Genomic DNA, 16,181 nt, shown 5'->3' on the forward strand with positions numbered 1-16,181 from the left:
CTATTCCTACACCGTGAATCCAACCCTCTCGTGTTAACTTCTGCAACCAGAAGGAAGCGTTTTAGCTCTTTTAGTTTTGTTTTTTTAAATAAAAGGTGTAGATTTTGCATTCCTCACAAGGTCAAAATTGTCAGACGTTCCAATCTTTGTATATATAAAAACATGCGCGCACACACTAACACTAGAACAGAGACTGATTTCTTTTTCTTTTTTTCCAGAAAGACTCTGCTTAAGCCAGAGCAAAGCTGCTGTGCTGCAGAAAATCACTTTCATCCTGTGCAGCCTGCAGCTCTGCTCTTCATATTTTCAATTCAAAACGCTGTAAATCTCCTTATATGTGCTCACTAACAAGACTTTTTTTTTTTTTTTTTAACTGGCACTCTGTGCTCCTTAAAGCTCCAGGGTTCCAGGTTTGACCTTGAGCTCAGGTTACGGTCCGTGTGGAGTACCATATGTTCTCGTCATGATGTTCTCCTGCCAGTTTCTCTCAAAAACATGTCAGTAAGTGAAACGGCGATGTTAATTTACCCCCGGGTGTGAATGAGCGTGTGTATGGTGTCTTGTGATAGACTGGCGTCCCATAGAGAGTGAGTTCCGTCCATTGTTCCTGAGATTTATAATTTTATTTATAAGACGTGCACTAGAGGTTGAGAAAAAGCAGCCTATTTCTGTTTGCTAACAAATGAATCCTGCGTTCATCTGCACACAGCAGTTTTTCCCTCCTGAGGGGCCGAGTGCAGATGTTATGTTAAGCGAGGGGGAAAAGAGCGGAGTGAAGGCAGGATAGAGGATGGCGAGGGTGTCTGAGGAAATGAAGTGAAAGCAGAACAAAGGTTTTGCTAAATGTTTTGCTGTCCCAACCAACAATCTATAATTTTATAAATATGGATGCACCAGTCAAAATGTTTTCTTTTTTAAAACACCGTAACAGTATCAGAGCTCCATGTATGCAGAATACTGAAGACATAATCTTAATGACTAGGCTGACTTTCTGAAAGCTTCTGTCGCCGAGTTATGCGAGACGTCACAAATGTGGCATGATGGTAGCATGCTTTAAGACAAGTTGTGACCTGTGTTCATGTGTCAACATTCCCCTCGTCTTGTTTACTCTGATGTTCTGGATGTGTCTAATCAAGTTCAGTACTGATCCCGCAGGTTCTCAGAATCAGAGCTTTAATTATAAAATGAGGTGCGACACCAAAAAACGAGTCCAGTGTTGTAGAAGTTCATTCTGAGAGACGAGAGTGCATCAAATAATGACCCATAAATCTTTTTTTATGCTTTTACAACCAGAACGTCAAGGACGTAGTCGCTCATCTGGCCTGCCATCAAACAACCATGACGACCAAAACATCAAACAGAACTGAAATGTGACGATGTGAGAGAGGACCAACCTCCATGACAAACTGTTCACAACAGGAAACTCAACAAAGGATTACATTTTGTTCCCCGAGGGAAGATTGACCCAAAACCTCAATCAGAACTGAATTTGCATGATAAATGAGAGAGGAAATACAAGTCTAGTCAGAAGAAAATATATTAAGTTGACCTAATTACTAATTTGTTAGCAAAAAATTGACAAAACAATGACCAAGTTTTACACAGAAGGTTGAGTTCTTTCAAACGAAACCATCAGAACTGAAATCCATTCAGCATTGAGAGAGAGGAGACACGATTTAACTGAAAATAAACAAAGGTGTAAACAAGTTGTTTACAACAAGAAAATCAACAAACAAACGACCAAGTTTTGTTCCCTGAGAGAAGCTCTACCCAAAACATCGATCAGGACTGAAATTGGGTGAGAACTGTGAGAGGAGATGTACAATTCTAATGAGAAGTTCCAAAATTTGTAAAGTCGACCTAATTAACAGCTCGTTAGCAAAAAACTGACAAAACAATGACCAAGTTTTGTGCGGAAGGTTGAGTTCTTTCAAACGAAACAATCAGAACTCCAATCCATTGAGAACTGAGAGAGGGAGGAGACGCAATTTAACTGAAAATACAGGAAAATCAACAAACAAACGACCAAGTTTTGTTCCTTGAGGGAAGATCGACCCAAACCATCGATCAGAACTGGAATCGGATGAGAAATGAGACAGGAGATACAATTCTAGTGAGAGGTCTGGAAAATTCGTTAATTTGGCCTGATTACTAATTTGTTAGCAAAAAATTTGAAAAAAAACAATGACCAAGGTCACCCTCTTCAAGTGAAGAGGGAGCTGAGCTGGAAGGCAAAGCTTTCAATTTACCAGTCAATCTACATTCCTACCCTCACCTATGGTCATGAGCTTTGGGTAATGACCGAAAGGATGAGATCGCAGATACAAGCGGCTGAAATGAGCGTTTTCTGTAAGGTAGCTGGGCTCACTCTTAGAGATCGGGTGAGGAGCTCAGACATCCAGAGGGATCTGGGAGTCGAGCCGCTGCTCTTTCATGTCGAAAGGAGTCAGCTGAGGTGGTTCGGGCATCTGATTCGGATGCCTCCTGGGTGCCTTCCTTTGGAGATTTTCTGGGCACGTCCAACTGGGAGGAGACCTTGGGGTAGACCCAGAACACGCTGGAGAAATAAATATCTCTCATCTGGCCTGCTTTGGGATCCCCCAGGAGGAACTGGAAAGTGTTGCTGGGGAAAGGGACGCCTGGAATACCCTGCTGCCACCGCGACCCGACTTCGAATAAGCAGAAGAAAATGGATGGATGGATGGATGGATGGATGGATGGATGGATGGATGGATGGATGGATGGATGGGTGGATGGATGGATGACCAAGTGTTGTGTGGAGTGATGAGTTCTTTTAAACAAAACAATCAGAAAGGAAATCCATGGAGAATTGACGGAGGAGATACAATTTAACTGAATTGTGGACGATGCACAGATGGACACCACGCCATGTCAACAGCTCATCGTCCTTATGGTCAGATGATCTAATATACATTCCTTAATCTATAATGTATCTGTCACCGAAATATCATACTGTAAAAGAACCGCTTTGACTTTGTAAGCCAAATAAATGCATCCAATGCATTAATTTAAATTTTCTGATTTTCTCCACACTTGATTTTCTGTTAAGATGATATCTTAAACAGGTTTTGTTAGTTTCTCCAGATTGGCTGCACCAAATTTAACAAATGACCCCCTATTGTAAATATAATTAACTGTAGAATATCCAATAAAACCTTTTTTTTAATTTTTAAATCAACTGGACTCATTTTTGTGGTCACGACTTGAATAAGGTTACACAGATTTTGAAATTTGCCTCATCATGAATAATATTTAGCCAGGAAGTAAAGCAGTTGCTAAACATAACACATGTAACACATACTGAGTAAGGGAAATTTCAAAATAGGAAGTGCTTGTGATAAGCCTAGCAGGTAATGTTATTATGAAACAGTGTGACCGGTATAGTTATTATATCCCTCTGTGTTATAGACTGTACACTCAACTCGCTACAGCTATTAGAATTGTTAGTTCCAGTTTCATCTGTCCATACACACAGTTTATTCATTTTTATTCCTCTAATACCACAGATGTGCCAACTTGCCAACAATAATGTATATAATTTTTATTTAGAACGGTGGCTACAATTATCGACAGTCCATAATTATCAACACATTTTCAGATTTACCAATAAAAAACAATTTTACAAAGGTGAGTTTCAGTTACAACAGTTATTACTGGTTAATTAATCAACCGGAAGACCCTGCCCCCCTCGCCCTTTGATCTTGTCGTCTGATGACACAGCTCGTTACTCGAGATGGAATTTTTTTAGCACGATCAGCAATTTGAAGAAAACCCGGACGTTATCATCGCAGGTAAGCATGGTGGAAAGATCATGGACATGTTTTTACTGATCAAATTCACCGATATTTCATGATCTCCTTGTCGAAACCTACTTCGTTTCTTACTCTTTCATTTGACAGTCGCCATTTTGTATCTAAACGCGCGTTTGAGAAGTCACGTGAGGTGTCGATAATAGTGATCACTTTCACTGGTGTCCACCATTATCGACACCCTGTGGAATTAAGTGACATTTACAACTGTTATGGATCGATCTTTGTGTCACATTGTTGAAGTAGATGAAGTACTTTAAAAAAAAAAAAAAAAGGGCTGTGATTTATAATAATTTTTTTTTCTGATTCATAACAGAATGAAATGTTTAGAGTATTTGGAATCCGATTGCAGTAAACAGAATTAGACCAGAATTAAATTCCTAGCATATAAAAAATTACATGCTTGAAATATTCAGATTTTTCTATTCCATTCAGAATTTTTTTTTTTTTTTGCAATTTGTTGTAAATATCTACCTCATATTACAATATCAGTAGACCCTTTATATTTTGGCTCGAGGAATGACATGCGACATTTGACCTGGAGTTTCATGTGGTTACAATGTCAATTTCCTGTTGATATTTACTGGTAAACTACAAAACTAGAAATTAATACAAACAACGAATGATTAACAAAATGTGATCTACGAAAATACTTAGAAAGTGGAACAAAAAGATTTTCAGATGCAGGTGAAACATTATCAGTTCATTTGTTTACATAAAAGATATTTTGTACTAAATATAAGTCTATGTAAAACAAATTTTAAATAAAAACTATGTTTTGCTAACTTAATACCACATACCGATGATTTTTTTTTTTTTAAAGAAATGATCATCTGGGTGTTTGATAATTGTGGAACAGTGTCGATAATTGTGGACAAAGGTGTCAATTATTGTGGAACAGCATCACGTGATCTGATATGCTAAGAAGTAATCGGGAATTAACTCATTTTTTTCCAGTGGAAGTTTGAGTAACTATTCATGCACAATTTACATAATGAAAGTCTTTTCTACTTTTGCAGCGGCCAAAAGATCGTTAAGGTGTCGATAATCGCAGCCGCCGTTCTAGTAAAGAAAAATAACTCTTGCTTTTTATCCATTTATAGTTAATTTAATGTTGCAGAATGTTCACTAAACAATTTAGGTCCAGTTATTATTTACATTATAGCAGCTATAAACAGCCGTTCTGTCCCTTTCTCTTGAAATTAATAAGATGAAGCAACTTGTTTCTGAGAATCTGCAAAACACAACATCCTCTGTCTTTAGAATTTCCTGTGGCTTCACCTTTGACTATTACAAAGTACTGACACCTAAAACTCTCTCCAAGTAAACGTTTAAATAAACTTTATTGTATCAATGATGCCAAGCAAAACTAAGTTTTTAATTTGTTTGTCATTTTTCTTGCAGCCAGCACTATTATCAGATTTGCTACGACAGGAAATTAATCAACACCTTCTGACCAATCGGATTCAAAAATTCGACCACAATTTTGAAACTATCCAGTTTTCTTTCATGGGATTCTGGCTTTAGCCGCAGACGCTACAGAAGTCTGGCTCACGCGACTAGAATAGACCACAATGCTCTGAAGTTGTTGCATGCAAATCTGTTGTTTGTTGCAGCACCATTGTGTACAACGGTCTCCACGGGATATTATGTAAAAGCATTGGTCTGTGAAGTTGCGTATGCGATATCAGGCAGACGCCTCTTTCTGTGAACATGGGCAGTTCTTAGCTGCATTCAATGAAGAAATATGAAGTATGAATGAAAAAACGTGTATATATGTTTTTATACAAGTTACACATTGACCCACAAGAGCTACAAATCTGACTTGTGACTCCATCGTGATCTTGACAAAGAAATTCTCTACTAATAGTTTGACTACTTATGCTAAGGTCGCACATCGCTGGTTGATCCGTGAGAACTAGGGCTGGGGCTACCATGGCCATTCTGGCAGATTTTGGAGGTGATCTGACGCAAAAATTTGGACAGAGTAAATATGCAAATGAAGCCATGGTAGCCACGACTGAAGACGCCGGTAAAACCAATGGTGGCAGCAACCTATAGCAATGTATGGCCTTACAGCAATGATGGCAGTGTGTATGGTTTTCACAACTGCAGTACGGCATAGCCACAGCCAGACGAGATAAGCCACGCCCCCTAGGCAAACTTTTCACTTTCTGCAGAATGTTGTTCCGTGAACATTTTGAGCTCGATTGTTGTAATGGAATGCTACGGTAATCCCCAGTAGCCCACGTAAGCCTCAAGGATACCTTCACGGGTTGTGACAGATTAATTCATCCGGCACTTGACTCACGGCAATTTTCAACAGGACCAAATTTTTTGCGGATGGAAGCCAAAGTTGTCAAGGTAGCTCCGCGGCTCTCACATATTCCAATGGAAGGGCCCGGAACACATGCCAGTTGACCCTTGGAAGTCTCAAAATCATCTACCGTGAAGTGATTGGTGATGTGAGACCTTAGCATTAGCATTTTTCCTGACGTTATACAGCCTCTTGATACCATAAAAAGCCCAAGTGCCTTCATTCCACAGAGAAAAAAATAATGGAATGACAGTCTTATTGTTTCATGCCTCATTTCATTTTCCAAAATATCCATCATCTACACTCAGGTAAGTTACATAATGTCTGTTCTGACCCTTTGTCCTAGCTCTAGTCAGGAAAACAAACACCAGAGGTGGAAAATAACAAAGCACCATTACTTTGCCACTGTATACTTTAGTATCTGTTCCTTACTTGAGTTTTTACTTCACCGAAATCTCTACTTTCTACTCATGACATTGTCAAACATCACTACGTTTTTTAATAATCTTATATTTATAAAGTAATACGGTCACTTTTAAGCATCAGGCAACTTCAAGCTTCAATCTAAATTGCAAAAAACAATCTAAACTTTAACAGATGTGACATTGATACGCATCACTGTAATCTATTTGCTACTATGTGCAGTTTGTGTTTATTGTCACAGTGTGTATTGTAACAGCTATTAGCCTTCAGCTAGTCTGCTAGCACGTGCAGAGTTCTCATGCTAGCTAACATTTGAGAGCTAATAAGGCTGTTGCTTTCCTACGTTCCTTGGTAAAAGGAGCCCTAATTTGCTATCAGTAAATAACATCACTGTAATCTAAGCTAGAGATATTTTTCTTTTGTGACTCATTCTTGTACTTTCGCTTTCATACTTCATGTAACTATAAGAGTTGAGAATTTTGGTACTTTTCCCACCTCTGATAAACACAAGCAGTTCTTGTGTTTAAGAGCATCAGGTCTATTTGTTTGCACAGGGCTCGACATTAACGTTTTAATCCACTCATCCAGTCTGACAAGCAGCAAGATTTTTCATTTGTCCTGACCATAACCTTTTTATTACTATGTATTGACTAATTCAATGAAAGGAAAGTGATTAACAAAGTTTACCAAAAAGCAGGGATAGTTCTGATAACCATTATGCTTTAATGATTTATAATTTTTCAATAAAACTCTAACTGTAACAATAAGCAAAAACTATCCAGTGCCCCATTATGGTGCGTGTGTTGTTCTAACCCATTACCTGATCTGCGGTTTTAAAAGTTAGACTCACTCAAATTCAAAGCTTCTGGAAGAAATCTTGATTAATTTGTACTTCAAGTTTTACTGGATTAATGTAAAGAAATGAAACCGAAAGAAAACAATTTTGACATGATAAGGGGGACAGAATCACATTGTGAATGAAAACAAACCATAAGTGAGTTTGGCACTGTTGGAAAATTCCCACAAATTTTTTTTACCACATTTGTGATGGTTAATGTGTCCCATACAAAAGAAAAATACAATGAATGTCCGAATGAAATGAAGATTCCCCACAGATATTTGTTTTATTGAGGTATTTGATTGCCATTTCTCCGATTTCGATGAATTCAGAGTCTAATAATCTATAATTAAATATTACAATGCGGTTATTTTTACACACACACACACCTGCTGTACTCGGCTTCCTTGGAAATTCGTAAACAATAGCACAGCCAGATCACTAAGGGGATTGAATTAGTTTTGTTGGATGCGGATTTGACTTGTCCGGACCAAACGTTTAGTTGTCCCAGACAGTCGGACTACCGTTAATGCTGAGCCCTGTAGCAGTCAGGCTGACACGGACAAATTTCAAGAAGTAACTGTACCTGTCGAGCAACTCTCCGGGCCTCCCAGTACGGCTTGGACTCCTCCACGGGTTTGCCGATCTTCTTGACCTGTTCATCTAGCTTTACCGTGGCCTCCACCAGGACAGCGCGAAACCTCTGCCTGGAGTCCTGACATACAGAGATACAATTAGATTAGGCTACACTTTTGATTCTTCTTTATTAACATTTTTGGTTAAACTTCAATAAACAAGCTCAGGTTAAATACTCTAGAATGAGAAAATATGGGAACTAGGTATACACGAACTGACAACTGTTTTGTTGGGATGAAATTCACAAAAGACTGATCTGGACCCCTCTAATTAGCCACTTGAAGTGCACAACAATATGTCTTGCAATTTAACCAAACAAGTGCTCCTGCCTTTAATAAGGCACTAATTTGCAGTGCCATTACAATCAGCAAGTGGATAATGAAGATAGCTAAAAAAAATTTCTTAGTGTTTTATAGTATTTCCAGAGCAGTTTGGATGACATTTGGGGGAAAAAAATTACCTTCGTAGCTTTTGTTTTATTTTTCCTGAGCTAAAAATAAGAGTCCAAATTTACCACCAAACTTAGCTCACCAAACTTTAGCTCATATAAAACTTTAGCATCCCTTAATTTGTAATGTGAGATAATACTAACCTTAGCATGAAGCTAGTATTTATTGTGTATGAGGGGCTATGACACCTACAAGCAGCATAAAGGTTTAATTAAGCCATGCTTAGCTTAAGCTAACATTAAGATAAGGGAAAAGTTAGCTGAAGCTAAAATGGAGGGGGGGAGGAAAACTTTACCTCAAGCTAAAATTACTCTAATGTCTTGAGACTCAAACTAAATGTCATGTATCTTGTAGTTTCTCCTCATTATTTCTTAGCTCTCAGGTAAAACAGTTAGTTAGTTAGTCTAAAGCTGGGCATACACTGTGCGATTTTTTTTTTCAATCGCGGTATTGAAAGTTAGTGAAGTTGAGAAAGACCTGGGAGTTTATATTGATGATGAGCTAACCTTTGTTAAACACTGCCACAGTATTGTGTCAGTAGCAAACCGTTTGGTTGGAATTATGCGCAGAACATTTAGTTTCATAGATAAATCAGTGTTCAGTTATCTGTATAAAGGTCTAATTAGACCAAGACTAGAATATGCAGCATCAGTCTGGAGTCCTATGCGGGTGAAAGAAATAGAGTTGATAGAAGCTGTCCAGCGCAGGGCCACAAAGCTTGTTCCAGAATTGAAGGATAAGAGCTATGAAGAAAGACTAAGGTGTCTACACCTGCCAACATTAGTCCACCGCAGACTGAGAGGGGATATGATTCATGTATATAAGTCTACACATCAACTGTATGAGGTCAACTGTGAGAAGATGTTTCCTGTGGAGAAGAAAAGTATGACGCGAGGGCACCCTTTCAAGATCGTAAAGATGCGCAGCTGCTCAAGACAGAGGCTTCACTTCTTTACACAAAGAGTGGTGAACGAGTGGAATGGACTACCAGAAGAAGTGGTCACCGCTCCAACTCTGAACTCATTCAAGTCCAGACTGGATAACTTCTGGAAGGACCATCGACTGCTCTTCAATTTTAAGGCCCCAGTGGATGTGTTTGACTAACTGTAACTGCAAAGACTATGGCCCAATCCCAATTCTAATTTCTACCCCTACCCCTCCGCCTTCCCCTCCGCCTTCCCCTTGGCCCTTCCCCTTGAAACTGAGCTACAAGGGATAGGGCTTGAAATTCAACCCTTACGTATTGGGATAGCCCTTCAACGATCGCATACGTCATCGCGTACCTCCGTCAGCGTTTACGTTAGCAAAACGCGACGCGTCATTGGCTGCGACCAGCCGCTACAGTCAGAGCCAGAGGCAGAAATCTCTGCTGGCAGGGTGTGATTTGTTAACTAACACCACTGAATGGGATATCTTTGGCGCTTCGTGCACCACATCCGACAGAATGAGGTGTCAGAACACTCATGTAAACAATAAAAGCGAGAATAACAGAACAAAACGTACGCAGTCAAGCAACCGAAAACAATACTCACTCCCAAAGCTTTTTAGCAGCAGCTTGGATTTCAGAAATCGCTGCTCATTCTCAGCTCGAAAGCGAATTAAGCGGCGTGTTTCCTCTGGATAACAACTTAAAACACGTAAATAATGGAGAAAATACATTTATGACAATCTTTCGCCGCGGGAACCGCCATCTTTCTGAAATCCGCATGAAATCTCGCTGAAATCCGCATGGCATTGTGGGAAATCACTCAAACCCCTTCGTTCGGAGTCAGCTCCAGGAAAATCTCCGTTTGGAGGGGTACAGAAGCCCTACCCCTTCCCCTACCCCTCCGCATTAACTGGGATTGGGATACCCCTACCCCTTCACGTGAACGCGCAAAATGGAGGGGAAGGGCTAAGGGGTTGGTCCAAGGGGTGAAATGGGATTCGGCCTATAAGAACTGGCGTATAGGCTTTCAGCCTCCATTGCCGTATAGATATCTTATCTTCAGCTGCTGCTCACACTGTACGAGTGAATCGCAGGGGTAAACAGCACGCAGCTTACGATTCCTGTTCTCACACTATACGATCCGATGCTCGGATGCAATGCTCAGGATTTCAAACAGGTTTGATTTTCCTATTTTTAAGTTCGTTTCTTAGACAAGGATTTTAAGATCGTTACCTTGTTTCACGCTGAAAGGTTTGATTTTCATCCGATCGATCGGGAGGAGGTCGTGAGGTGTTAATCGCTTGTCGTTACCCCATGTATACTACACAATCCGAGACGCACGATTGAGCCAAAACTCGGCCCGATCTCCAAAATAGTCGCACGAGTGAAAATCGTGTCAAAATCGGGCCAAAAATCGCACAGTGCATGCCCAGCATAAGCTAACCTAAGACTGTGGCTCACTGTCTTACCATGTATACTGTATCCTTAACTCAGGTGCAATATATGTATATAGGAATCATTGTACATAAAATCATTTTGCGTTTAATTAAGTTATTGAACTTATTTAAATTTATTCTTTTTTCAGATGATTTTATCTTCTATTTTTAGACATTTTTGGGGGGCTTTTTCCACCTTTATTGGATAGGACAGTGTAGAGACAGGAAATGAGCAGGAGAGAGGATCGGGAAATGACCTCGGGTTCCCGGATTTATGGTATGGCACCTTATCCACCTGAGCCACGACGCCCCTAGACATGTTTACTACTACTTTGATTCAGGAGCTTGGTAGCAAATTTGAATTTCCCTCTGGGGATTAATAAAGTAATTCTGATTCTGAAGTTGGCTCTATTTCCATATACCATCCATATCTTGATGTACTTTGATGTAGTAATGTAAAAAAAAAAAGTGTTTAACATATATAATTGTGATAATGCAGTAAACTGGTAAAACGTTAGGCATGTTTTTGTTCTAACAATTTTGCGTCTTTGCTAACCTTTAGGCTAATCTAACATTAGCATGAGGACAAACCTCGGTTTAACCATAAATGATGCAAAACTTCATCTCATCTCATTATCTCTAGCTGCTTTATCCTGTTCTACAGGGTCGCAGGCAAGCTGGAGCCTATCCCAGCTGACTACGGGCGAGAGGCGGGGTACACCCTGGACAAGTCGCCAGGTCATCACAGGGCTGACACATAGACACAGACAACCATTCACACTCACATTCACACCTACGCTCAATTTAGAGTCACCAGTTAACCTAACCTGCATGTCTTTGGACTGTGGGGGAAACCGGAGCACCCGGAGGAAACCCACACGGACACGGGGAGAACATGCAAACTCCACACAGAAAGGCCCTCGCTGGCCATGGGGCTCGAACCCGGACCTTCTTGCTGTGAGGCGACAGCGCTAACCACTACACCACCGTGCCGCCCCGATGCAAAACTTAATATACAAAAATTGAACATTTAACATTTTTCTAAGCACCTCTATGGCATTTCAGTCCTCCATCTGACATGTTTTTACACTCTGATTTTACCTCATCACCATCCATATGATGCAAACGGCAATTAAGCTGATCCTAGAGTCTGTACATACTGTATAAATCCCAGAAACAACACTCCCCTGCATGCCTCATTTATCCCACGCTGCCTGGGGTATATGTTCATGAATGCCTCGCTGTGATGCACTTGGGGTTGTTATTATTATGCCTATTACCTACTTGCAGCAATTCGAAGAAATCAAACACTTCAGCGGTCAGGCTTTGTGCTTTCCTGAAAACAAACTGGTCGTCATCTTAATTCAGCATGAGCACACAAGTAAAACATTTCCCTTTAAATGCTATAAATTCGCTTCCAAGGAAAGGAATGAGAGATTTTTTTTTTCTTGCCTAGAATGCTGGGTTATAAATCAGACACGTCAGTTCACTGGGCTCACTTTTCACTTTTTGCTCTCCGCTTCAATTCTCTCCCGTGTTTTGCAGGCTGGCTCTTTCCTGCTGCCAGGTCATGCCACAAATCTGAATTTAGAGATCCCCACATCCTCTCACATGCTGTCTCTGAGGTCAGAGTTATGTTATAGAGGTTTCCTCCTGTTTCGCCCATCCGGCTCTCATGAACGATTAATGAGCGGCTGTTATTGTGTACTTCTTCCCTCCAGTCAATAACTAGTGTACAGACACAGGGATTGGACTGAAGGCCAATTCAGAGGAGATGCATACATTTTAAAAGCGTGTCTCTGTATGGACGAAACTATTTTATCGAGCAGGTCTAAACTTTTAATAGATAGCAGAACCATAACCAGGCAGTGACGAGCTGGTCTTGTCTACATGATAAACATGGGTTGATGATTTCACCTTTAGTCCCTAATGACAACATACAAGCCCTGCTACAGCTCATCTTCATTTGTCATTATACAGCTTGCAAGGTAATCATTTAACTAAACCAACAGTTAGAAATGTAACTCATGTTTCAAATGACCTTCTTAAACCCTAATCTGTTGCTTTTCATAGAACTCATTGCTTCCTGAACTGACGGAACATGGCAAAGGATTTCCAAAACACATAGATAAATGATTTCCTCTGTCCGATCCAGACAAACCAAACGTGTGTGAGAAACCGGGGCGAGTTTGAAAGAAAGGCCTTCCCTTCTGTCATTCTTGCAGCAGCCATTCGAGAAAAACAATAGCACAATGACTGTTGAAGCAGCCTAGGCCTACCTCCAGCTCTGTCTCCCATCGGTTAATGTCGTCTGTCGATTGATTCAGTTTCTCCAGCTCTCCCTGTTGACATGAGAGAAAGACGGAATGAGAATTAAGGAGTGAAGGGAAAAGTAAGTTGAGGAACATCTGGAAAATATTTGAAATGAATCCAAAGTTCAGCTCAGTCAGGCCAATCTGACCTCAGCAACATACCATTTTACATACTTTTGGAATTGGCTAGAAGGGTGGTTACATGGAATTTTTTTTTTTTTTAAATAGCCATATTTTAACAGAGCCTCTTTAAATGTCTAGCCCTTGTAGTTTGGTCAGAGGGTTGCCAAAACATGGGTTGAGTCAATCCATCTTTGCCAGCTGGAAAGTTATTTCTCAGTTTCATTATCTCATCTCATTATCTCTAGCCGCTTTATCCTGTTCTACAGGGTCGCAGGCAAGCTGGAGCCTATCCCAGCTGACTACGGGCGAAAGGCGGGGTACACCCTGGACAAGTCGCCAGGTCATCACAGGGCTGACACATAGACACACACAACCATTCACACTCACATTCACACCTACGGTCAATTTAGAGTCACCAGTTAACCTAACCTGCATGTCTTTGGACTGTGGGGGAAACCGGAGCACCCGGAGGAAACCCATGCAGACAACATGCAAACTCCACACAGAAAGGCCCTCGCCGGCCACAGGGTTCGAACCCAGATCTTCTTGCTGTGAGGCGACAGCGCTAACCACTACACCACCGTGCCGCCTCAGTTTCATTATTATTTGACTAAATTGAGCAAGAAATGTTTGAGATCAAGTTAGCACATTGGTGACACGGGTAGTGGTGCCACCTTACCTCTCTGGAGTTCCCAGTGACTGACTGACTGAAGGGTTGTTGTTGTTGTTGTTGTTTTTTTAAGTTTTGCATGTTTTCCAATGGGTGGCACGGTGGTGTAGTGGTTAGCGCTGTCGCCTCACAGCAAGAAGGTCCGGGTTCGAGCCCCGTGGCCGGCGAGGGCCTTTCTGTGCGGAGTTTGCATGTTCTCCCTGTGTCCGCGTGGGTTTCCTCCGGGTGCTCCGGTTTCCCCCACAGTCCAAAGACATGCAGGTTAGGTTAACTGGTGACTCTAAATTGAGCGTAGGTGTGAATGTGAGTGTGAATGGTTGTCTGTGTCTATGTGTCAGCCCTGTGATGACCTGGCGACTTGTCCAGGGTGTACCCCGCCTCTCGCCCGTAGTCAGCTGGGATAGGCTCCTGCGACCCTGTAGAACAGGATAAAGCAGCTAGAGATAATGAGATGAGATGAGATGTTTTCCAATTTCCTCCCACCTCCAGAAACATGCCAGTGGGTGGACTGGCTGCACCAGTGTGTGTGTGTTTTAAATGTGTGTGTGCGTGCGTGCGTGCTCAAACCCAGTGTTCCCGGGATAGGCTTCTAATCCACGACCACAATAAACCAGTAACTGCAAATGAATGAATAAATGTTTGAGGTTTTTTTAATTGCCTTACTGTTGCATTATTTTTCCTCAAAACAACTCGACATAATCTACTACCTAATATCAGAAATCCTTCTTTTCAACCAGAACTAAACAGCTGGCAAAAACAGTCTACCAGTTTGACCAGCTCAGCCTGTGTACGTGGTTAGACAAAGCTGGGTTTTTCTGTTCGTCTGTCAGTGTACATTTAGCACACTTTGTCTACCTCTCACTGCAACTAAAATAAGCCATAGGACTATTCTTAAATCATTTGGGGGTTTCCTGGTGAGGGAAAACTGAAAAACGTGATAATGAAGTGCAGTCTGTCCTGTGTGCCAAATGAACAGTCCACAACACATACACCTTGTACGAGTGTGTACACCGAGCAAACCATGACGGATGATAATTCAGCTGCTTATCATGAATGGGGTTTCAGGCTGATGTTGAAGGCCAGTGGTGATTATGTGATTAACTGAGCTCAGTTTGTCCATGTTTATATGGACAGAGTTATGGAATGAGTGTAATTATTTAAAATAATAATAATTTGCATTTAAATTCTGCATTTTTAGAAATATCCATGCTAACATGGTTATGATTAGAGTCATTCTTCAACCCCATACACACACACACACACCCCTCTGATTGACTGAGCTGTTTCTCTGTGATGATATGTTTGTATCTGTAGAGGTTTGAGGTGTGACTGTGATTATTATATCTGTTTAAATTATTTGTTTACATTATGATAACATTACTGTACCTGAATCCTTGGATCAACTTCTTCGTCCTCTGGAGACTCCAGATCGTCATCAGATTTATTCCCCTTCTCTGTGTTATCCATGTCCACGCTCTCTCACACACACACACACACACACACACACACACACACACACACACACACACCGGTATGTAACGGTTTCGTTCTTCAGAGAACAAAGCAACTCCTTGAATTGTGTCCTCCGCTTCCCTCAGCTGCTCTGCTTTAACCCCGTCCGGAGCTGCTGCTGCTGCCTCCCCGGTCTCACCGCTCCGCTCAGCACCGCCCCGCAGCTCCGGTCCCCGGTCTCACCGCGCATCCTCACACACCGGGCTGCAGGAGGAAATGAGCTCGCACGCCTGTGTCACTAATGTTCTCTACCCTGAGAGAGAGAGAGGGAGGGAGGGAGGAGAGAGAGAGACAGAGAGGGAGGGAGGGTAGAGGGTGAGGGAGGGAGCACACAGGACAGATTAGAGCCTGGGGAAATTTCAGGACGGGTCTCTACCGCCCCCTGCCGACCAACACGCGCTCCAACACACACGGCCTCCTCAGAGAAGAGTGACAACAGCCACATTATTCATCGTTTTGTTGTTGCTGTTGTTCTCATCTCATCTCATTATCTCTAGCCGCTTTATCCTGTTCTACAGGGTCGCAGGCAAGCTGGAGCCTATCCCAGCTGACTACGGGCGAAAGGCGGGGTACACCCTGGACAAGTCGCCAGGTCATCACAGGGCTGACACATAGACACAGACAACCATTCACACTCACATTCACACCTACGGTCAATTTAGAGTCACCAGTTAACCTAACCTGCATGTCTTTGGACTGTGGGGGAA

The 16,181-nt window shown here is 41.6% G+C and overlaps 1 protein-coding gene across 1 annotated transcript in view; it reads right to left on the reverse strand.

Moving 5' to 3' along the window:
• sh3bp5a (SH3-domain binding protein 5a (BTK-associated)) overlaps positions 1–15,708 on the reverse strand; it is a 63,858-nt gene extending 48,150 nt beyond the window's left edge. The window contains exons 1-3 of the mRNA XM_060942014.1: positions 15,349–15,708; positions 13,137–13,199; positions 7,995–8,123 (exon numbers count right to left, since the gene is read on the reverse strand). Of these exons, the coding sequence (XP_060797997.1) occupies positions 7,995–8,123; positions 13,137–13,199; positions 15,349–15,429 (273 nt within the window). The 5' untranslated portion in view covers positions 15,430–15,708. The remainder of the gene's footprint in view (positions 1–7,994; positions 8,124–13,136; positions 13,200–15,348) is intronic.
• Between the last annotated feature and the right edge of the window lie 473 nt (positions 15,709–16,181).

Source organism: Neoarius graeffei, chromosome 16 (genome assembly GCF_027579695.1).
Source record: "Neoarius graeffei isolate fNeoGra1 chromosome 16, fNeoGra1.pri, whole genome shotgun sequence".
NCBI lineage: Eukaryota > Metazoa > Chordata > Actinopteri > Siluriformes > Ariidae > Neoarius > Neoarius graeffei.